The 21017-nt window shown below is 63.7% G+C and overlaps 4 protein-coding genes across 5 annotated transcripts; 1 reads left to right on the top strand and 3 right to left on the bottom strand.

Annotated features, from left to right (window-relative positions):
- Positions 1-856: 856 nt before the first annotated feature.
- Positions 857-3766, top strand: DND1 (DND microRNA-mediated repression inhibitor 1). 2 transcript variants are annotated; one of them, XM_086470950.1, is made up of 4 exons: positions 857-1691; positions 1812-2273; positions 3026-3424; positions 3702-3766. In XM_086470950.1, exons 1-4 carry the CDS (start codon positions 1103-1105, stop codon positions 3716-3718), a joined length of 1467 nt encoding a protein of 488 aa, XP_086327076.1. In that variant the 5' UTR covers positions 857-1102; the 3' UTR covers positions 3719-3766. The 2 variants fall into 2 exon arrangements, with proteins under 2 accessions (XP_086327076.1, XP_009948055.2); XM_009949753.2 differs by lacking the exon at positions 3702-3766 and having other exon boundaries at positions 3026-3587.
- A 2061-nt stretch (positions 3767-5827) lies between these two features.
- LOC147414730 (UDP-glucose 6-dehydrogenase-like) lies at positions 5828-7547 on the bottom strand. The gene is made up of 6 exons (XM_086471189.1): positions 7478-7547; positions 7332-7392; positions 6889-6946; positions 6685-6722; positions 6253-6425; positions 5828-6000 (listed from the first exon to the last, which is right to left on the bottom strand). The coding sequence occupies exons 1-6, from the start codon at positions 7545-7547 to the stop codon at positions 5828-5830; spliced, it is 573 nt and encodes a 190-aa protein (XP_086327315.1).
- Positions 7548-9418: 1871 nt separating this feature from the next.
- WDR55 (WD repeat domain 55) lies at positions 9419-11413 on the bottom strand. Its single transcript, XM_086471188.1, has 8 exons — positions 11396-11413; positions 11179-11321; positions 10966-11066; positions 10798-10885; positions 10402-10581; positions 10176-10275; positions 9905-10074; positions 9419-9734 (listed from the first exon to the last, which is right to left on the bottom strand). Exons 1-8 carry the CDS (start codon positions 11411-11413, stop codon positions 9419-9421), a joined length of 1116 nt encoding a protein of 371 aa, XP_086327314.1.
- Positions 11414-11918: 505 nt separating this feature from the next.
- Positions 11919-21014, bottom strand: IK (IK cytokine). Its single transcript, XM_086471281.1, has 20 exons — positions 20968-21014; positions 20082-20148; positions 19759-19851; positions 19218-19277; positions 18490-18657; positions 18291-18405; positions 17983-18053; positions 17824-17870; positions 17409-17572; positions 17181-17289; positions 16715-16754; positions 16057-16318; positions 15692-15710; positions 15134-15212; positions 14821-14901; positions 14259-14316; positions 13731-13819; positions 13318-13426; positions 12589-12623; positions 11919-12163 (listed from the first exon to the last, which is right to left on the bottom strand). Exons 1-20 carry the CDS (start codon positions 20981-20983, stop codon positions 12136-12138), a joined length of 1710 nt encoding a protein of 569 aa, XP_086327407.1. The 5' UTR covers positions 20984-21014; the 3' UTR covers positions 11919-12135.
- Between the last annotated feature and the right edge of the window lie 3 nt (positions 21015-21017).

Raw genomic sequence — 21017 nt, 5'->3', positions numbered from 1 at the left:
TCCCCGCTTCACGGGTGCACCCTCGCAGAGTGCCTCGGGGTGGCCCCAGCTCCCCTCGCTGCCCCCCAGCTTCGCGCCCCGAACCGGGCGGGGTTTGAAGCCCACGGCCGCCTCCCGCCGAGCCCCGGGGCAGGGGGGGGGGTCGTGGGGGGGGGGCGGCGGGGGGGGTGGGGGGTCGTGGGGCGGGCGCTGCCGGCGGGACCCCCCCCCCTCCCCCCCAGCCCCGCCCGGGGCGGAGCCGCCCAGGCGCGAGGGGCGGAGTGGCGGCGCTGGAACCTTCCAGAGCCCGGCGAGGAGCGGCGGCGGCGGCGGCGGCGATGGAGGGGGAGGTGGGCGCCGTCGGGGGGCGGCCGGGGGCGGGGGGGGCACGGCGCTGGGGGGGGGGGGGGGGCGCGGAACGGCTCAGCTCGGTGCGGCCCTTCCCGGGGAGGGGGGGGGGGGGGGTGTCTCTCGGTGGGCGCACGGAGCCGGCGGGCGGGGAGCGGAGCGGAGCCCCCGGCACCCGCCTCGGTGCGTTGCCCCGTCGCGGAGCGTAGGGGGGGGGCGGGGGGGTGGCGGCGGTGCCGAGCTCGGTGCCAGCCCCAGCCCCGGAGTCGCCCCCATCCCACCGCTTGCCCCCGGGGGGGGGGGGGGGGGGGGGAGCTGGGGCTGTCGGCCCCGGTGCCCCGCGGAGCCCCTGGGGTGGTGGGGAGCCCCATTAGCACCTCATCGGGGGGGGGGGCTCCGCTGGGGCCCGGCACCTCCCCGGCCAGCAGCAGCCCGGTGCCGGGGGGCGAGGAGGAGCCCTGGGCTGGGTGGGAGTCAGCCCCGGGAGCTGCAGAGCCGTGGCAGGAGGCTTTGTGGGGTGCGTGGCTGGTCCTCCCGTGCCCTCTCAGCAGAGGTTTCCCCTGGATGGGTCCCCACCGCCAGCCAAAGGTGTTTTCTGGGCTTTCGGGGAAGGTGAAATTCCTTGGAGAATGAAAAGTGCCAGCACCTGGGGATGCACCTGGAGACGTGAGGAGCAGCCAGGCTGCCCTTTGGCCTGAGCTGGGGTTAATCCCACTCAGTGTGCAGTTTCAGAGGCCCTAATGAGACTTTGCAGTACTTAACGAGCTACAACTTGATGCTGTTGCCACACGGGTGGTATCTCCGGGTCTTCCGTAATGTCCTCAGAAGCCTGAAGAGATGCTGGTGGAAGAGAGTTGGCTGTCTTGGGGTCCCAGCCTGCCTGGGATCTCATGATGTGACGGATCACTTTAGCTCTGCACTCCAGCCCCCTCTTGCAGTGCCTGTGTCTTGGCTTTCAAAGGCCTTGCAGGCATCCGTGGGGGAACTGTTGGTGTCCTTGTGCTCTGCCAGAGTTGCTGGACTTTGTCACCTGGGGCAGCCTTGGACAGTGGGTAGGGTAGTCCTTTGGATGTGCACTGTGGAGAGGCTCCTCGGGTTTCCTGAGGGCGGAGGGGTTCAGTGTTTGCTCCTCCGCTTGCTGGCTGGTGCTAGGACTTGCAGGTGCTTTATGGGGTCGGGGTGCCCCCAGTTGGGAGGTTGGAAAACTCTTTGCTCAGACGAGCGCCAGCATCATCTCCTTCCTCAGATGTGGACCAACGGCATCAACCAGGCCAATAAGATGGCCCTGCGTGCCTGGACGAAAGAAACTGGCATCAGCCTGGTGCAGATCAACGGGCAGAGGCGGTATGGTGGCCCCCCACGAGGTATGTGAGAAGAGCGTCTCAGCACCGTGGTGCCCTGGGAGCACGGCCCACAGGGTGCCCGGCAGGCACAGAGGCGAGGTGGGTCTCACCCGTGTGCACCGTGTCGCTGTGTGCCTGCAGGCTGGGTGGGCGACCCCCCGCCGGCTGGGACGGAGGTGTTCATCGGGAAGCTGCCCCAGGACATGTACGAGAACGTGTTGATCCCGCTCTTCCAGAGCGTGGGGAAGCTCTACGAGTTTCGCCTCATGATGACTTTCAGTGGGCTCAACCGGGGCTTTGCCTACGCCAAGTACAGCAGCCGGCGCGATGCCAAGGAGGCCATGGCTGCCTTGAACAACTTCGAGGTGCGGGAGGGCTGCGCCATCGTGGTGTGCAAGAGCGTGGAGAAGTGCGAGCTGAGCGTGGATGGCCTGGCCACCTCGGTGAGCCAGCAGGAGCTGGAGGCTGTGCTGCGGCAGGCCACCGAGGGGGTCCTCAGCGTCACCCTGTACACCAGCCCCTGCCAGAAACAGGCCCAGCTCGCTGTGCTGAAATACGGCTCGCACCAGGCTGCTGCCAAGGCCAAGAAAACCCTGGTGGAAGGTAAGGGGGAGGCCGGGGTGCTGTGGGGTGCTGCTTGGGCCGGTCTTCCTCGTGTCTCTAAGGAAGGACCGATCCCACCTCCGAACTCAGCTGCGCTGTGACATCAGCCTTGAGACGTCCCTTGTTCTCTCCCTGTGTCCCGAGGGAGGCCAGCTGTCCTCAGTGGGGCTGATCCCCAGTAGTCCTTGTGCAGCCCTGGTGGTGGTGAGGCCAAGGGGCTGCTGGAGGTCTTCAGGCAGCTGCTCGTTCAGAGCAGGAGCATCACCAGTACCAGTCCAGGGCACCCAGAGCTTTGATCGAGTTATTAAACCCTACTGATGGAGGTGCCCTACCCCTCAGTGCTCCACCCTGTGATTGCACTGCCCTCCGGTGGGACGGGCTCCCCAGACGTGCAGTCAGAACCTCCAGAGTCCTGATTTGTGCCTGTTTCTGCCCCAGCTGGGAAGCATTTGGCTTTGACTTCTTTGCACCTATCCCTAAAGGCAGGCTGCTCCTAAAATCCCCTGAGCTTTGCAGCCCTCAGCCCGCCTTGGTAAGCAAAAGGAGGTGGAGAAGCAACTGCCCTGTGGCTGCGTGAGGGGTCCTGGAGGCAGGGGAAAGGGTCCTGCGCAGTTCGTACGCTGTGGGTCAGTGCCAAACCACCCGTGGGGGTCACTGAGCCAGGTGCTGGGGGGTGGGATGGGGTGGGATAGGGTGATACTGGAGGGCGGGTGCACGAGCGTCTCCTGCCAGCCGGTGCCGGTCTCTCCTAGGGAACGTGAGGCTCGGGAGGGTGGAGATGAGGGTGGACTGGCTGAAGCCCGATCTGAAGCAGAAACTGCAGTCATGCAAGGAGAAGCCGTCGTCCAGCCAGGTGCAAAGGGGCAACTGCCCGGGGGTCCCCAAGCAGCCGCCCCTGTTTCCAGCGCCAAGCAACGTGCTGGACTGCCTGAACGCCCTGTGCCGGAGGCGGTTCCTGGGCACCCCCCTCTTCCTCACCAAGTGCGTCCGGGCGAACCCCGACGGGTGGCTGCAGTTCTGGTGCCGGGTGGTGATCCCAGGGTGCCCTGTGCCCTTCAGTGGGTTCACGTGGGTCCGGCAGGATGGGCCAGGCGGGAGCGGGCACGAGAAGGCGAAGGTTGCAGCGGCGCTGCAGGTTCTCTGGATGCTAGGTGAGTCGTGGCACGGCATCGCTGCCCACCCCCTGCCTTTCCCAAAGTCTTGGAGCATCTTCTGGGAGCGTGGAGCTGCGGTGCTTCTAGTGCCTGGGGGGACCCAGCCCGACAGGCAGGGCTGAAACACTGTCACCCACCCACCAAGTGTGACCCTGGTGGCTCTGAGCTCCAGGTGGGGTTCCTGGTCGGAAGCAGAGGACGCAAGGGGAGGGGGTTTTGGGGTGCTGGTCCTCGCAGCACCGCGCAGAGCCTGACGCTTTCCTCTCTGCTGCAGGATGCCAGCAGACGTAGGCAGCCGTTCTGCCCGAACCACGAGTTGAACCTGAGCCACCAGACGTGGTGCTGCTGGCCACAGAAGTGGCGTGCGAGCCCTGCTGGGGACCTGGTCCTGTTCCAGCTTTGCTTTGAGTTTGTTTGGGTTTGTTTTGAGAGCTGGCTCTGGAGGGTAGGGCTGCTGGCCTGGGCCGTGACAGCTGCCCTGTCCCCGGCCGGCCCGTGGGAGTGGTTCTGGGTTTTGGGGGTGTAGGTTTACCTGCCCCAGTTTGGCTTCTTTTAAGTTGGTTTGTGTTGCGGTGGAGGGACCCAGTGCAGCTCTTGGGAGAAGCAGCAGCTGCTTGGAGAGGCTGCCAGTGTCGGCTGGGGAGGCAGAGGGGATGTTGGGGGGCTGCCTGGCTCACTGGGGGACCATCTCTCCTTCTCTGGCGTGCCTGTTTCCTGAGGAACAGCCTCAGGTGAGGACAAGGCCACACACGGGGACTGTCCCGGTGGATGGGGGACGATCCGTGGGCTGGTGGAGCTGGTTTTTTAAGGAGGGGAGTGTCTGTGGGTTCTGGGAGGTGCAGGGCTGTTTGCGCTGTGAGGAAGCAGCCGTGGGGTTCCTGGCTGCCTATGAATGATTTCCTCAGGACCAGGAGGTCCGGCTGCATGCTGTTCACTTAGTAGTAAAGTAGCTTGGAAAGCACCGGCTGTGTCCCGTTGTCTTTTGTCCCCACACCCTCAGCTCCCTGCCTGTCCAGCACCATCTCGGTGCGCTCACCCCACACCAGGAAGCCTGTCTTCTCCAGTGGCAGGACAAGGGACGGCGTGGGACTTGTAGCCTCCGTGCTCTGGAGCCACAGCCTGCTGGGACCCTGAAAGCGGCCTTTGCTCCTGGGGGATGCGGCGGTCCCTGGCACCCCGAGCTTTGGGTCCCCAGCTTCTCACCAGGGTCTTTCTGACTGCCTTTCGCTATGCCCCAGGCTCCTCCGAGCACCTCTTGCTGAGCCCCCGGTGGTCTTTGAGTGCCTTTGGGTGCACCTCTGGGACATTGTAGGACCTTTATGCTCTTCTCCGGGGCCTCCAAGTGCCTTTCAGCTTCTGAGGAGCACTGGGGTCTTCCAAGCGCATTGCAGGGCATACCTGGGGGCTTCCAAGTACAGAGCTCTGCTAGTCCCTTCTCCTGTGCAAAGGACCCAGGTGCCTTGCTGTTAGCCCCCGGTGGCCTCCAAGGGCCTTTCTGTGCTCACTGTGGTCCCGCGTGCCTTCTGGTGTGCTTAAGGGGACTCCATGTGCTTTTCTGTGCTGCCCAGATGCCTCCCGTGCAGCACCAGGGGACTCCGAGTTGCCTTCAGGTGTCCGCCACTCTGTGCTCAGTGCTGATGAACCAGTGCCTTTTGTAGTGCCCCAAAGGCCTCTCAGAGCTTTGGGGTGTAGCCCATGGGGCTCTGAGTCCATTTGGTGCACCTCAAACGGCCCTGCACGCCTGTCTGCTTCCCAGAGCTCTGCCAGTACCTTGTGACGCACATCTGGACCTACCGAGTCCCTTTGGGAGCACCCAAGTGCCATCCTTGCTCCTTTTGGAGATCGGCAGGGGAGATCCTGCAAGAGCCTTTTGGTTCGCCCTCAGGTGCCTTTTTCGTGCTCCCTGGAGGTCTGTCCGTACCTTCTGATGTACACCAGGACCCTCACCATCTCTCTGCATCTGCAAGAGCCTCCGAGTGAATTTTGGTGTCTTCAGGGTGTTTCTCATTGCGCTGCAGGGGCTTCAATGTGCCTTTTCTTGTGACACCCTCTCTGGGGCCTCTGTGGGCCGTTCTGTGCCCCCCAGAGGTCTACTGCCATTTGAGGCACCCCAAAGGCCCCAGGGACTGTCAGAGCCTTGGTGTGTCTCAGGACCACGTGGGAGTCTGCGATTGCCCAGGAGGACTGGAAGAAGGGTCACCCCAGCTCCCAAAGCAGCCAAGTCTTTTTATTAGGACAGTCTGGAGTGAGAGACACAAGCCCGGCCTCGGTGAGTGCCCTGGAGAGGGGGAGTCCCCCTTCCCTGGGCAGCCAACCCATCTGCATCCACGGTCAGCAGCACCCACCGCGTACGGATACACCGCATCTTCACGGCTGTCCTAAGATGTATCTACAGAAACATCATTGCTTCATCTTCTTCACAGGAGGAGCCTGGATGTCCAGCTGGGCAATGGTGCTGGTGGTGGTGAAGGGGCAGCACTGCCTGATCCTCTTGCCAGTGGTCTCCACCTGGAGCACAAGCCAGCAAGAGCCTAGGGGCACCAGCATGGCCCAGTAGATTCGTAGTCCAGCTCCTGGAAAAACACCTGAAGGGAGCTGCTGAGGGTGGGAACCAGGACTGAGAGCATCCCTGGACTGCAGGGAGCTGCTGATGGGAAATCCCACTGGTTGTGGAGGTAGAGGCTCTACAGGGCAGATCAGAGCTGAAGGGTGAGGAAGAAGCAGCCCCACAGGGGAGGGGAACGGGCAGAGCTGACATCTGAAAGGACTAGCCCCAAGGGCACTGAGTCCTTCCTACTGCCGTGGCCAAGGCTGGAGCATCTTACCTTGAAGATGTCTATGTGTAGCTGTACCAGTGCAGAAGATGATGGCACAGATGTTGCCACAGGTTTTGTAGGGGTCCGAGGCAACGCAGACCAGGCTGAGCAAGGGCTCGGGAGGAGAACAGCCAGCACAGCACATCTTCAGCGCCACCACCAGCTCCAACCTGTCCTTCCAGCTGTGGCAAAGGGCGGGCAGTGGCGACCAGGCAAGAGGGAAACCGGCACCGGCACAGCGGGATGCTTCTCCCAGGGACACACCTCACCGGGGACCTGCTCCAAGCCTCCACGCTGGGGACTACCAGTGGCTTGTGGTCCTGGCCAGCCCAGCTGTGCACTGGCCCTGCCCCCTCAGCTGAGGCGGTGGAGTGGGACATGGCCTGCACAATTGCTTCACCTTCACCCTGAGGCCCTAAGCGTGCAGGTAGGCACCCTCACCCATCCCGTGCCAGCTGATGGGGGTGCTGGGTGACTTCCTGGGCCAAGAGGGGAAGTTGAGCTGCACTGGGGCCCAGCCTGTACATCCTCCTCCTGCTGCTGTGCTGAGGTGGAGCTGCAGAGATCATGCCACCCATCGCATATGTGACTGAAGAACAGCTGCAGGCAGGGGAATGGTCTGGCTCAACCCTGTCCGGCCAGTACCTGGTGTTTCCCCGTGTCCATTTGGAAGGTGAAGCCCAACAGCATGAGCTTCTTGGCCCTGACGGTGTTGAAGAGGCAGGTGACAATGTGGGCAGCAAAGTGGTGGCATCAGCACCCGTTGATCTCGAGAACCTGGCAGGAGGTGCGGCAGCAGGTCAGGCCAGGAGCTGAGCTGCCAGGGCTGCGCCGCCTCCAGCGGCTGAGAGCCACGGAGACAGACCAGGTTGAGGACATCTTTCTGGAGATGGCCACCCCTCCAAACCTGCTCTGGCAGAGCACCATGGCCAGACAGCGCCAGCTGGGGACACCACAAGTTAGGGACGGTGACACTGCAAGCCTCCCCTCCACCTCCAGCATCCAGAGGGAGGTGACAAGCTGGAACCACCCCAGGGGCCACCAGGGATGATAGGGAACAAGCCAGCTGCCAGGTAGATCTGTCCCACCAGGCTAGATAGTGTCCCAGCCTGGGTGGTGGTGTGCACCCAGGGACCTTCTTTGTGCTTCCTGGGACAAAGCAGCAGGGACAGCCTAAGCGCAGCACGTGGGCCCCGGAGGGGACGCTCATGGGGACAGACGGTGCAGGACCCACCCACGCCGCCCTTGAGGAAGCGGTTGGTGACGCCCTGGTCTGTGCCAGCGGCATGGGCCGCTTCCTCCATGTTGGCCCCGGTCACCTCACCCGGGATGCTGGTGGAGTTTGTGCTACTGATCCTCCGAGCCAGGAACGTGATGGCAGCCTGGGCCGGGGCGGTGTGTGGGACCCTCAACTGCATCTCCTTGTGCCAGCTGGGGGACAGGAGCACAGACCAGCTTGGAGAGCCCCGAGGACCAGGCATTGTGTTTTGGGCACCCAGTGCACGTAGGTGATGCTGAGGGTGTCAATGGGCCCCTCGAGTGTCTCACTGCTACCAAGGAGGACACAGTTTGGGATCTTCTGGTCAGAGGTGGCCTTCAGCCAGGACCTCGACAAGATGCAAGGGGCATGAGATGGCACGGGAACACTGCAGCCCCACATGCCCCTTTCTCCTGGTCTGTGCTGCCCGTCAGCCACCAGTGTGATACCTGGGCCACCTTCTGCCACCCCGGAACCTGTGGTCTCCCAAGGTCCCTGCTTTGCACTGGGACAGGCTGGACTCGATGTTGGCATCGAAGAGCTGCTGGATGCTCTCACTGCTCGTGCCACGTGGGTCAACGAGCTGACCCTTGCTGCGTCGAGAAGGTCAGTGCCCTCCCCAGGGCAGGGTCTGGCCCCTGGGCAGGAGAGCTGGGTGCTGGTGGTGACCCCCTTGCTGCACCCAGAGCCTCGCTTACCTGGAGACGCCCAACCGCTGGGCACAGCTGGCTCTGCAGCCCAAGGCACCGCCCGAAGGTGACACGCCATGGCTGAGGGCAAGGCGCTGCTGCTGGCCAGGGCCACTCCGGGGCTGCAGATGTCACCCAGCCTGCAGGCTCCCCCATGGCAGGGGAAGGTGGTGCCTGGTCCTTGCCCCACTCCATGCCCCCTGCAGCCTCCCTCAGGCCACCAGCCACCCTGCCCAGCTGGGCATTCCTGGCTACTTGGGCCTCCCCTGGCTCCCTCCTAACAGCAGCTACCAGTCACGACAGCCAGGCGCAGGGCGCTCTCCCCACCCCCCCCGCCCCCCGTGTCCCCACCACCCCTCCATCCACATCCCCAGCGCCCTGCAGGCAGGTCCCGGGGGCGCCCGGGAAGTTGGGGCGAGCCAAAGCATCGTCACGAAGCGCTAAGAGCTGAAAGGCACTGGGTTTATTTGCAACGGAGCTGATGTCTGAGTTAATTAACAAAGGCTAATTGACACACCTGCTTGGACACCACAGGGCAGGCCCTCATGAAACGGATGGACCTGTTTGCCCAGGCCAGGCACCACAGGACCCCATGTCACCCCACCCCACCCCCTGAACAATGTCCTGCTTCGCCCTCTCCCCCCCCCATCCCAGGACCCCCAAATACACCAGCAAACCCCAGCCTCAGCCACCCTACCCCCATATCTCAGAGCCAACCCCCCCCCCCAAATCACTAGGCACTCCCAGCCACGTCCTCCCCTCCCTTGACCCCCCACATACCAGGGACCCTCAGCCCGCCCCCTCCAGGACCCCCCAATACCGCCCCCCCCCCCCCCCAAGCCCCTCCTATGTCAGAGGCACCCCCCTTCCCCCGGCCCCCTCAGCCGCGCTGCCCCCAACCTCTCCCCCACCCCGGAGCCACCCCCGGGCTCCCTCCCGGGCCCCCGACGCCCCGTAAGCGCTGCCCACCGCGGGCCACCAACACCCCACCGCACGCCCTGTCCCTTTAAGAACTCGCCCGCAGCCCAGCCCGAGTGGCAGCCCTGGGAGCCAATCAGGACACCCGCCCGCCCCCCCCCCCGGCCCGCCAGCTGCGGCGGCTCCTCCCCCGGGGCGTGGCCGACCGGAGCCCCGCCCCGCCCTGAGGGGTGGCCGCGCTGCCGGTGGCGCCCCCCGCGCTGGGCCCGGCCCCGGCCCCGGCCCCGGCCCCGGCCCCGGCCCCGGCTCCTCAGTCGCTGCCGTCGCTGTCGCTCCCCGGCGCCGCCTCCGGCTCGGCCTCGTCCCGCAGATCGGCGAAGAAGTCCTCCCCGCTGCCCACCGCCTTGCTGCTGAGGGCCCGCAGCGGGCCCCCCTTCTTCTTCTTCTTCCGGTAGTCGTCCACCACCAGCCCCGCCAGGGCCGAGACGTCCCAGAACTTCACCTTCTGGTCGTGGGCGCAGCTGGCCAGGAGCTGCCCGCCCGGGGCCACCGCCAGCTGCTCGATGGGCTCCCCCAGGTGCTGCCCGACGCAGCCCAGCACCCGGTTCGGCAGGATGTTCACCGCCCTGGGCACCGGGGGTGGCCCCAGTGAGGGCCTTGCCGGGAGGCAGCGCCGCGGGCCACCCCAAGGCCACCTGCCCGCCCCGGCACAGGCTTAGCATCGCCTCCCTTGCCTTGTTCCCAGCCAAGGCCGATCTTGGCCCGCACCCTCCCCGGCCCGGCTCAACCCCCTGACCTGATGACTCCGTCCAGGGACCCCACGCAGACGATGCTGTCCGTGATGGGGACCATGCAGTCGACGGACTCGGCCCTCAGAGCGAAGCGGTCGCTGGCAGCCCCGAAGCCATCCCAGTTGAAGAGGTAGATGGTGCCTTCGCTGGAGCCACACGCCACTTTCTTCCCCCGCTAGGCAAGACGGAGGACAGTAAAGCCGAGGCAGAAGAAGAATCCCAGGATGTGGAGAGGGATCCGTCGGATCCTGCTCCATGGCAGGGCCCACTGCCAACCTTCAGCAGCACGACAGACGTCAGGTCCCCGTTCTGCGGCTCCGAGAGCAGCTCAAAGCGTCGCCTCTTCACGTTGAAGACGCCCAGGGTGCCATCACCGCTGGGGGAGATGGAAGGGGCATGTCATGAGCATGGGACACGGTGCACGGTGCTTCCCCCAGCCCTAAGGGATGGCCCTGCGTGGGCACGGCAGAGCCCAGCTCCGGCACCACGGAGCCCCCAGTACCTGGCAGTCAACAGGATCTTCCCGTTACCATCCACGGCCATCGCACTGATGTACTCCTCCTGCTGACGGGCCTCCAAGATGGCATCCCCCTTGCGCAGGTCCCACACCTTCAGTGCCCCGCCATCATCGCCCGTGGCAAAGACGTGGTTATCGATGGGCAGCACGCAGTTGAGGGCCGAGCTGCAGAGACCCCAGCCCCACGCCGGCACAGTCACGCCTCATGCCATGGGCCAATGGCTCCCAGAGCATCACGGACGATGCTCCAGGCTCTGCCCGCCCAGCCCAGGGCTGCACGGCCCCGGCAGGGGAGGGAAGGGGACGCTGCCCCGGCACTCGCTGCCCGGCACTCGCTGCCCGGCACTCGCTGCCCGGCACTCGCTGCCCACGCAGACCTACCCATGGGCTTTGGGGAAGCGCGTTTCCAGCCGTCCCTCCTCCACCGTCAGGACGTGGACAGACTTGTCCTTGGACACAGTGAAAAGCTCTGGAGAGCCGTGTCAGTGGCCCGCAGCCCCAGCGTCCCCTGCCGCGCCCCAGTGCCACCCCGGGTCCCCCTGCACTCACTCTGCCCGTCCTGGGAGAAGGCCACGTCCCGGCACGACTTGAGGTGATGCCCCGAGGACCAGAGCTGCCGGTTCTCCCCCTCGGTGCAGGAGTACGAGTACCTGCCAGCACCGATCCGGGCTCACCGGGGCCCGCGGAGGGGCGGGGAGCCCCAGCGGCCGGTGCCCGGCGGTTCCGACACCCAGGACCCCCCGGCCCCCCGGCCCCACTCACAGGTAGACGTCGCCGTCCACGTCCCCCGCCGCCAGCAGCGGGCAGGCCGGGTGCAGGGCGATGGCGTTGGCCGTCGCCTCGAAGCAGATGTCCTCGGGGGTGTCCCGCAGCCGCGGCTCCCTCCCCGCTGGCTCCGAGCACCCCTGGGGGAGAGCGGGGCGGTGGGGCCGGGGCCGGCGGGGCCGGCGGGGCCGGGCCGCCCCCGGCGCGTGCTCACCTCCTCCGGCGCCGCCATGGCGGCTGGGCGCGGGCGCCCTCCTCGTTTGCATAGCGCCGCCCTCCTCGTTTGCATAGCGCCGCCCTCCTCGTTTGCATAGCGCCGCCCTCCTCGTGTTCTCCCGCTGCTCAGCCGTGGGAGCCCCAGCCCAGGCAGGGGCCACCAGCAACACCCCCATCCTTGCCCAGAGTGGCTATTCCCGCTCCCTGTTGGCCCCATGGCCACGGCCGTGACACAGGCAGCCCCCCTACCGCCCCCCCCGACTCCTCTGCTTCAGGCCATTCCTCTTGCCGCGTCCCACATTTCTTCCCCCCCCTCGGAGGTGCAGGGGGGATTATTCCCCCCCACCTACGCTTACTTGCTGATTTTATCTGGGCCATGCCAGGGGGTGCCTGCCCCCCACCCCAAAAGGCTCCCCCAGCCAACAGCCTCAGGCGGGGCTCAGGCCCTGAGAGGCAAGAGGACCAGCTGAGTGGGAGAACAAGCCCAGCCTGAGCACCATCTCTCTGCCCACACAAACGGATAGTCCTGCAAAAAAGTTTTATTCCAGCTACCCCATTTACACAGCACAGGCTATACAGCAAACACCGGAGGGAGCCCCAGCACAGCCCCGCAGCTGCCCAGCCCAGGGCAGAAAGCGGGGGGGGGGGGAGGTAAGGAGAGCACACCAGCAAGCTCCAAGGAGGGCAGCAGCCCGCAGGCCGGGTTTCCAGGAGCTGGAGAAGATGACAGTGGAGGCATCAGTACTTGGGGCGTTTCACTTCAACCCTAGAAGAGGCAGAGGAGCAGGACGGTGGTGAGAAAGCATGGCTGACAGTTCTGCCACCCTCCCATCCAGGGCTCAGCACCGAGGTCCACAGTTCCACCCCCCAGAACAGTGTAGGTGGTACAACAGCTCCTCAGGGCACCCGGCTGGATGGGGCAGAACGGTCTGGTCAAGGAAGAGCCCCAACAGGGCCCTGGGGTCTGCTCAGCACCCACCCCTGGGGAGAGGGGCACTGCAGGCTCTGCTGAGCAGAGCAGGGCAGGAGCACCCTGAGGGGAACAAATGTGCTCTACTCCCCTTCCAGCCCCGCTACAGAGGGCCAGCAGGGAGGTCTCTGCCCCCTGCAGCCCCTGGGTGAGGTGGCAGGAGGCAGCCAGGCCCCATCCTGCCCTGTGGCCGAGCCAAGAGCAGAGACAACTTTACTAACCCATCAGCCTCCAACTTCTTCCTCTTCTCAATGATCTGCAGAGAAAACAGAAGGCCCATTACCCTCAGGGTAGCCAGCTGCCCACAACTGCAGCTGAAGGGTTGCAGAGTGCAGGATACATCCAGCAAGAGCTGTAGCCAGGCCATGGCAAGCTGAGGCGAGCTAGAGTTGTCTACGTGCTGCCCAAAGTGCGGAGAAGCTTGGGCTGTTTCCACTTTGCTCCATTTTGGCCACCAAAGACCATTTGTTTTCACCTTCCCCGAGCCCATCCCCTACATTTGGGGTGCTTGTGGCCAGCTCACCCTGCCAAGACAACCCCCAGCTCTGCCAGTGAGGAAACAAGGAGCCACCAAACATGCCTTGCCCCCTCCAAGCCCCTTTGGATGGCTCCAAGCTGCCGGTTTTGCACATGTTCATCGGCTGCACAGCCTGGAGGAAAAAGCCCCTGAGCAGGACTGCTCCCAGGGCAAGAGCTGCAAATGCAGCTCCAGCTGCCTCTGCAGGCCTGAAGCCCTAAATATTTGGCTGATGCTCTCGTAAGGAGCAAATGCAGCTTCTAGAGAGCGAGCCCTGCTGCGGACGCCCACCAGCGGTGCCCGGCTGCCAGGACGCAGCCTGGACTGAAGAGCCGTGAGCAGGACAGCAAGGGCAGGACGCGGTGGGGGCTCTCCTGGGCGACACTGGCAGCTCACGGCCTGCGCGGACGATACCCCCGCCCCGGGCACTCACCGCGCTGATCTTCTTCCACTGCCGGTCCAGCTCGGCCTTGTCATTCGTCTCCTTGAAGCGACGGGTTTTGCGTCCCTCGGACATCTTGATCCCGTACTGGAAGGCCGCCCTGGGGAAGGGGCGAGACGAGAGCTCAGTGCTCGCAGGGGATCCACAGCCTGCCGGGGGAATGGACCCCTCTGCCCCAGCCATGAGCCCGTACTCGAGCTGGCTCGGGCCCCTGGAAGCAGCAGCTGGGCAGGAGCCCTCAAGAGTGACACTAAGAGCAGAGACAAGGCACCAGGCCCAGGATCCACATCTCCTCCTCAGGGACTCACCGGGGAACCCCCTCCTTGCTTTAAGCTCTCCCAGGAGCCAGCACGGCCACCCCAACCCAGAATCCTCGCTCGGCCCTTCACAAGGGCTGCACTCACTTGGGCAGGGCCTCTTTGTTGTTCATGTACTCGCTGTACTCCTCCTGGGTGTCGAAGTCCCAGCGGCCCAGAGGTCCCTTCTTGTTACCCTGCAGTGAAAGAACGACTCAGAACAGCTCCTCGGCTGACGCTGCCCAGGGCTCCTCACGCAGCCCCATGCACCCAGGCAAGATCTCCATCTCCCATCGGCCCCAGTTCAATGGGCTTCTGCACCCAAGTCTGGCCTCGGCTCCGAGATCCCGTCCCTGAGGAGCCCCAGACAGGAGAGTCTGTGGGAGCCGAGGGGGACTAGCACGCCTCGCCATCACCTCTCAGGCAAGTGCCAGAGTCGCACATTTGCTCCCTGGGACAACAGATCCTGCCCAGACCAGGCAGACAGCAGATCAGCAAACCCCAGAACACATCCAACACCCAGCTCCAGGGCGGTCAACCCCTCTGCCCAAGCCTGCTTCTCTCCAGTGGGATCCTCTCCGCCTGCAGCGGTGTGCCTACTTCACTGGCTGGTCCTAAAGGCTGGTGCCAGCATACCTGATCCATTTTGCTGTAGTCCACCTCTTCATCGCTGTCCACAGCCATGTCGTCCATCCTGCAAAAAGCAAGGAAAGGGTTCGGAGTGGGTCTGTGGGACACGGATCAGCCTCTCGTGGCCTCAGCCCAAATGCACCCAGTTCCTGGACCAGAGAGAAGTTCCTCCAACTGCAAGCTCTGCAGGTGAACTGTACCACAAGGGCACCCAAGATGGCAAACGGTCCTGAAAGTCACTCTGCAGGCTGAAAGTTGGTTCCTCTTCTGCCGAGGGACCGCCTTGCAGCCAGAGCTCAATGAGCACAAATCCCACCAGGGAACCCAGCAGACTCCCAGCCACCTCAGCCTCTCCCTGACACCGAGGGGCAGCAGACTAAGAAAAGGCCAGGTCTGCCAGAACCAAGGACTCAGGAAGCATTTTAACAGCAGGCTGCAACCCCAGACAAAGCCAGGCCCGCTCCTCCCAGCACGTACTGGGGCTGATGTTCAAGTTCTCGCTGCCAGAGAACAGCCGCCCCTCGGGCACACCCTTCTCCCAACCCGCGGCTTCTTGCTGCTTCCTTACGTAGCAGGGTAGCACTCGGCGTAGCTGTTCGACATGCCGAAGAAGTCCCCCAGCTGCTTCTTGTCTTCTGGCTTCTTCAAGGTGACCACAGTCAAGGGAAGCACCACCACAGGGCCTTAGGGGCAAGGGCCGAGCGCAGCCAGCCCAACGGCCACCTCCCGCCCCAACAGAGCCGACGAGCAGCGAGGTCCGGTGGCTCCTCTGCCCTCCCGAGTGAGGAGGGGCAGCCACGCAGCCGGGCTCGGGCAAGGCCTGTCCGCAAGGGAGGCCCGGCCCCGCAGCCGGCCAGGCTGGCACAGGCAGTAAAGGATATGACTCTGTTCCCTCCCAGCCAGCGGCTCCCGCAAACTTCTCGTTGATGGACTTGATGAGCTCCTTGGCTGAGCCGGGTCCTGGGGCAGAGAGAGCAGCAGGCTGAGCTGTGGGGGAGGAACAGCTCAACCGCAATACGCATGGGGCTGGGCAGAGCCCCCCTGCTGCATGACCAGCTCCTTGGGAGGGGGTAACAGGCAGGATGGGCTGCATATGAGGTAGAAGAGGAGGAAGGCAGAACGGGAGCAGCAAACCAGTTCAAGCACAGACAGGGGCAGGTTGATCTGGGGAGATTCTAAACCCTCCTCAGCTTACAGCCAGCAGAAGGCTGTTTGAGCTGGTTTGCTGCCAGGGAAGGACCCGCACACACACACCCCCACACCCACCCCCCGCCCAGGCAGCAGGCAGCCGCCTGTAGGCACAGGGCTCTTCACCCCGAAACCCTCCCGGCAGCCAATTCCCTCCGTCATAGCAGTCCCGGGGAGAACAGGGCGCTCGCCCAGGCCAGCGAGCCACGCGGTTCCGAAATCTGTAACCCCGTCCACACCGCTTGACTCGCCTTTGTCCAGGTCTGTGGGCTGCAAAGAAGAGGGAGAGATACCATGTCACCCAGGAGGGCTGGAAGCAGGCAAGTGACAGTGCCGCAGGACTTGCAGCTCTGCTTTAAGCCTCTACAGCGAGCACACACAGCTGACCCAGAAAAGCTACTGCCTTGTGCTAGTCCTGTCTTACTAGCCGAAGGAGAGGACGAGCACCCAGCCACCCACCAGCCCCTGGCTGGAAAGACAAAGCTCAGCAAGAGCTGAACACTGCTAAGTGTGGGAGCACAGCACCCAAAGCCACCAGGGTGACCCCACCAATCCCACAGCTGCACTCCCCAAAGGGCAGAGAGGGACAGTCCAGGCTTCACGAGCAGAGGCTCACCTCATCATCAGCCTTGGGCTTCTCAAAGTAGCTGTGCCTCTTCTTTTCCTCCTCCCGCTCCCGGTCGCGCTCTCGGTCCCGGTCACGTTCCCGGTCCCTGTCGCGCTCTCGGTCCCGGTCACGTTCCCGGTCCCTGTCGCGCTCTCGGTCCCGGTCACGTTCCCGGTCCCTGTCGCGCTCTCTCTCACGGTACCTCTCCCGCTCCTTCTCCCGTGGCATCTTTGCAGTGGAGGGCACATAATCCCCAATGTCTTCAAAGATGCTAGAATTGGAAAAGAGGCTGCAGTGACAGGTGCTGCAAGAGAAGAGGCCGTAACCACCTCCCGTTGAACTGGAACCTAAGAAAGGAGCAGGCAGCACCAACACCGAGAGCTAAGGACGCTGCTAGAACCGGCTTCTACATCTGTCAGAGGGATCGCTGCGTTTCTGCTCCCTTCTGCTGCCTGGGCCTGCTTCTTGTGGCCCAGGACAACAGAGCCCTTGCCCGTCTCAAGCCCGAAATAAAAGACAGAGCTTGCCTCCAGCCCTGTTCTACAAACCGCGGGGCAGCCCGCTCCAGAAGCGCTAAGCCCAGCCCTCCCCAAACGTGGTTGTCAAAAAGCGATTCCTCAGGGCACAGAGCTGTGACCCCGCAGCCTGGGGGCAGGGAGGCACTTACTTCATATCCGCTTCAGGGGGCTTCTTCTCATCCAGCTTCCCTGCAAGGACACGACAGCAGTGAGAGGGACCTCATCCACTCCGCCGCCTGTCCCCACACTGGCTTCCCAGCCCCAAGAGCAGCAGGCCTGGAGGATGTCCCGGCTTCCTCTACGGTTACCACATCGTGTCTATCCCCCTCAGGAAGCCAGTTTGTCCCTCCCCAACAGAGGAGGCTTCCCCAGGGAACTAAGCCTTAACCAGGAAGGGCAGAGCAGCTCTAACTTCTCAGCAGCGAGCCCCCTGCGGTCCTGCCCCAGAGCAGCCCGCCTCCAGGACGCAGGGCTCGGGGAGCTACAGGGACTCGCTGTCCTCCGAGGCCACCATGGCGCAGGGGAAGGCAGCAAACCCAAACCCAAACCCATCTCATTCTCTCGGGATATGCTTCAGGCAGTAAGTCCTACTGCTTGCTTCCCTTCAGCTCCTACCTTTGTCCTTCTTCTTGAGCTTCTTGTTGCGGGTCCCTTGCCTGAGATAGGAGAGGATCTGTGTCAGTTTGCTGATGACAATGTCGTTGGTGGTCAGCGTGGTCTGGGCCTGAAAGAGAAATCCCCGAGGAAGCGTCCAGCTCCCCGCACAGGGAACTCCTCCTGACAAGACCTGCTCTGGCCAATTCACACCCAAGCGGTCAAGCAACCTGGACGCTCGCTGGGTACCTCCATGGTGGGGCAGTCAGCCTTGCTCCGGATCAGCGTGGTCGGGATGTCGGTGTCGGCGTACTCATCGTCCAGATCGACCACGTAGGCCATCCTCCCCGGCAGGAAGAGCTCGTTCCGCTCGTAGGCCTTGCTCTTGAACAGGATGCGGTAGATGTTGCGACCTGGGGGGGAGGGAACGCGGGGGAAAGCCGCTCTTAACAAGAACAACGGACAAGCCCACAGTGAAGCACATTCAGTTTACCAGAAGCATCAGAATCCCCTCCCAGGAGACACATTTCCTCCAGCCCTGACACCTACACCTCAGACTCGCCCCCTCCAACGCTAAAGGTCGTTTCTCACTCGCCCTCCAGGATTTCTCCCACCTTCGTGGCACAACACAAGGTGGGGAACAGCCACGTCCACACAGTCTTACCCAGCCGAGTCTTAAATTCAATTTTGTTCTCAGGATCTTCATCTTTCCTGAACAGAAAGAGAAAAGAAACAGAAGAACGATGCTGAGCACACGCCTCCTCTGCATCCTCCGCTCTGGGAGGCAGCTGCACTCAGGAGCGCCTAAACCTCAGCCACTCACTTAGTTTCTTTCTGGGGCTTCTCCATCATTTCCTCCTCTTCCTTCTCCTTGCTGGCAATCTCAGCCCGTACCTGGCCACAGAGGAAATCCATGCATGACAGACCAATCCATCCCACTGCTGCCCATCGGAACCAGTAAGCCCACTTCCGCCACCTCCCCCAACCTTCCTAAATCTTTCCCAGAAAGAAAAACCCACACTGACAAGGCTGAAGCCCCCGTAAGTGGTAACTACTGCCCTCTGCCCGCCCTCTCTGCCTGTTGGAGCATCCAGGACAGGAAAGCAGCAGCACGGCAGTATCTCTGCTCACCTTCTGCAACAGGGCAAAGTCCAGACCCTTCACCAAGTGAGTGTGCTCCATGTCACCACCCAAGAACTTGGACTCCTGGATCAACTGTCTCCTCTTCTCCGCAGCGGATTTATCCCTGCGCAAGGAAAACGGCGCCAGTTACGAGCCAGCCCGCCCGGAGCAGCCGAGCCAGCCAGGGCCGTGCCGCAGGCTCACGTACGCCTCTGCCGTCGGCCCCACAGCCCTGTAGTTGGCAGTTGTGCTGATCAGCTCCGTTTCCTCGTAGTCCTTGTTCACACCATCTCTCCTCTCCTTGGCTCGGTCCCGGTACTTCTCGGCCAGCTCCCTCTCGCGCTCTATCTCCTGCTGGCGCAGCTTGGCGTAATAGCTGGGGTCGGAAAAACAGCTCAGTGTTAAGAGTGACCCGTCACACTTCTGGTGCAGCGGTCAGGTAACAGCCCCCGAGGCCCCACACACGCCTGTTCTGCTCCCAGCCCCTTCCCCAAAAACCCACCAAAGCACCTCCACGCCTGGAGGACAACAGACAAGACGGAACCGCCGTACTGAGGCTCACTGAGGAGGAGCTCAGTCTTCCCTTCCAAAGGGAAGGGGTCACGCGCAGTCCTGCTGCACAGATGTGCCTCAGCGACACAGTCACCGGTGCAGATGTCCCACCACTGCCCTGCTCTGCCACACACCCACAGAGCCTTTCCTGCTTCTTCTGGACGTGAAGCTTCACCCCAGCCCTGCTGCCGCGCTCCCACCTCTGTTCCCACAGGCAGTGACAGTCACTGAGCCTGAGCATTTCCCACTCCGCTTGGCTCCAAAGCCCCAAAATAATCCAGGCCACTCAGGGTTCTCTTTGGTAGCCCAGAGCTCGGGAGGTGCTTCCACAGGAGGGACGTGGTATAAGACGACAAGTCCTGATGCATCGCTTTTCCCATTTACCTTTTCTTCTTCCTCCTGCGAGCTGCTGGGTCTTCATCTTCATTGTACTCCCGGGGCATCCTGGAAAAGGGTGAGAAACCACAGGTACAGTCTGCAGAGCCACGCAAACACAGGCAGCTGGACAGAACAGCCCCTCAGGCACAGCAGGGCACTGAGGACACTCAAAAGAGGGGAATGGTACAGTCCCACTTCTCCCTAATCCCACTCTGTCAGCAGGGAAAGGAGAGGAAAGCACCGATTTTCACAGAGCAAGAACCTGCCTCCCGCACAAAGCAGCTTAACAGCCACGCAAGACTCGCTCTGTTATTTACAGCAGCCCTGGCCCACCAGTTTCTCCACTTCACGCCACAGGTACAGCTTGCACAGACCCAAGCACGAAGCAAGGCTGAGGTCTACTCCTCAGGCCCTGCCTGCACGCTCGCTGGCAAAAGCCCCTTTAGACAGTCCACTGCAGAGCGCAGGGGGAGAGAGTCAGGCAGGAACGGAGCCCCAGAGCAGACGTGCTTTGTCCCCCAGTCCTGTGAAACACAGTCCTACTCACTCATGGTGGCGAGATTTGGACGGTGGCGCAGATGTTGGCGCAGCCCGCGGGGTCATGAGAAGCTTCCTGAAGTCTTCATTGGTCAGCTTGGACCTGCGAGAAGAAAGGGAACAGAAATTGTCATCCTCCAGCCAGCTCGGGCAGCCCGACGGCTTCTGAGAAGGCAGAGGCCTTGCCAGCACGTCCTGTGCGACAGTCGGACACGGGGTCCCTGTGGACAGAGCCCTAAGGCTGCACTGCACCAGTCACTCCCAGCTTCTCGACAGGGGAATCACCCTTGGGCCCACAGTCCTGGCCCAGTCCCGCCCCAGTGCCATACTCACTGGTGGAAGGAATGTGAGTCGTCCACATCGTGGCCATCAGGGGCCAGGGGGTTGGAGAACGGTTCATCTGGGGGACAGGAGGAAAGAAAGTGCTCAGAGTCTGCCCTGCCTGCGTGGCTGCAACCTGCCTCCAACCCCCACAGCCCTCCTAGCCCGGTCCCTGCTCAGAGCGGGGAGGGGAGCAGCATTCACCCGCCACCCCGCTCCTCCGCCAAGCCCAGGCCGCTGCCACCCCGGGGTGGCCTCACCAGGGCGTGTGGGACGAAGGGGTCCTGGCGTCACTGCCCGCCACGAGACCTTGCTGCCACCCCAGCCCGAGGAACTCTGCACCCTCCCGGTGCGTGTTCCAGCAGCTCCCCCGGGACGCGCCCTCCGTGCCTCCCCAGGGGTGTCCCCTCCCCCGTGTCGTCGTCGTCGTCGTCCCCCCGAGACTGCCCTTACATCCCCTCCACCCCCAGAAATGCCCTACCGCCCCATCCCCTCAGCATACCCCAGTGTAAACGCCCCGCGCAGAGCTCTACCCACAAACACACCCCCGGTTTGTCCCCGCGTACCCCCCCTCGCCCCCTGGGCTGCCCCGGAGCCCCATCCCGGGATGTCCCCGCCCTCCGACTCCTAAGGCTGTCACCGCACCCCTTCCTCCAGCAGGACTATCCCTCTCAGCAACACGGGGGTGCGCCCGCGTCCCCCCCCCCAGGGGGGTCCCCCCGCTCCCCCGCCGCAGCCTGGTGCCCCAAGCGTCGGGTGGGCCTACACCGCCCCCCCCCCCGGGCCGCTCCCCCGCCGCCCCGAGTGCCGCGGCACAGCCCACCCGAAGAGCGGACGCCCCAGCCCCCGGGGTGTCCCGGAGCCCCCCGGTGCCCCGTGTCCCCCCCGCCCCGCTCACTGTCGCGCTCCGGCATCGCGCCCCGCTCCGCCGCCCGGCTCCGCCGTCCC

Source organism: Leptosomus discolor, chromosome 10, assembly GCF_034619465.1.
Source record: "Leptosomus discolor isolate bLepDis1 chromosome 10, bLepDis1.hap2, whole genome shotgun sequence".
NCBI lineage: Eukaryota > Metazoa > Chordata > Aves > Leptosomiformes > Leptosomidae > Leptosomus > Leptosomus discolor.
Note: the sequence above shows the minus strand (reverse complement) of the source record. Positions and strands in the feature narration are given on the sequence as shown.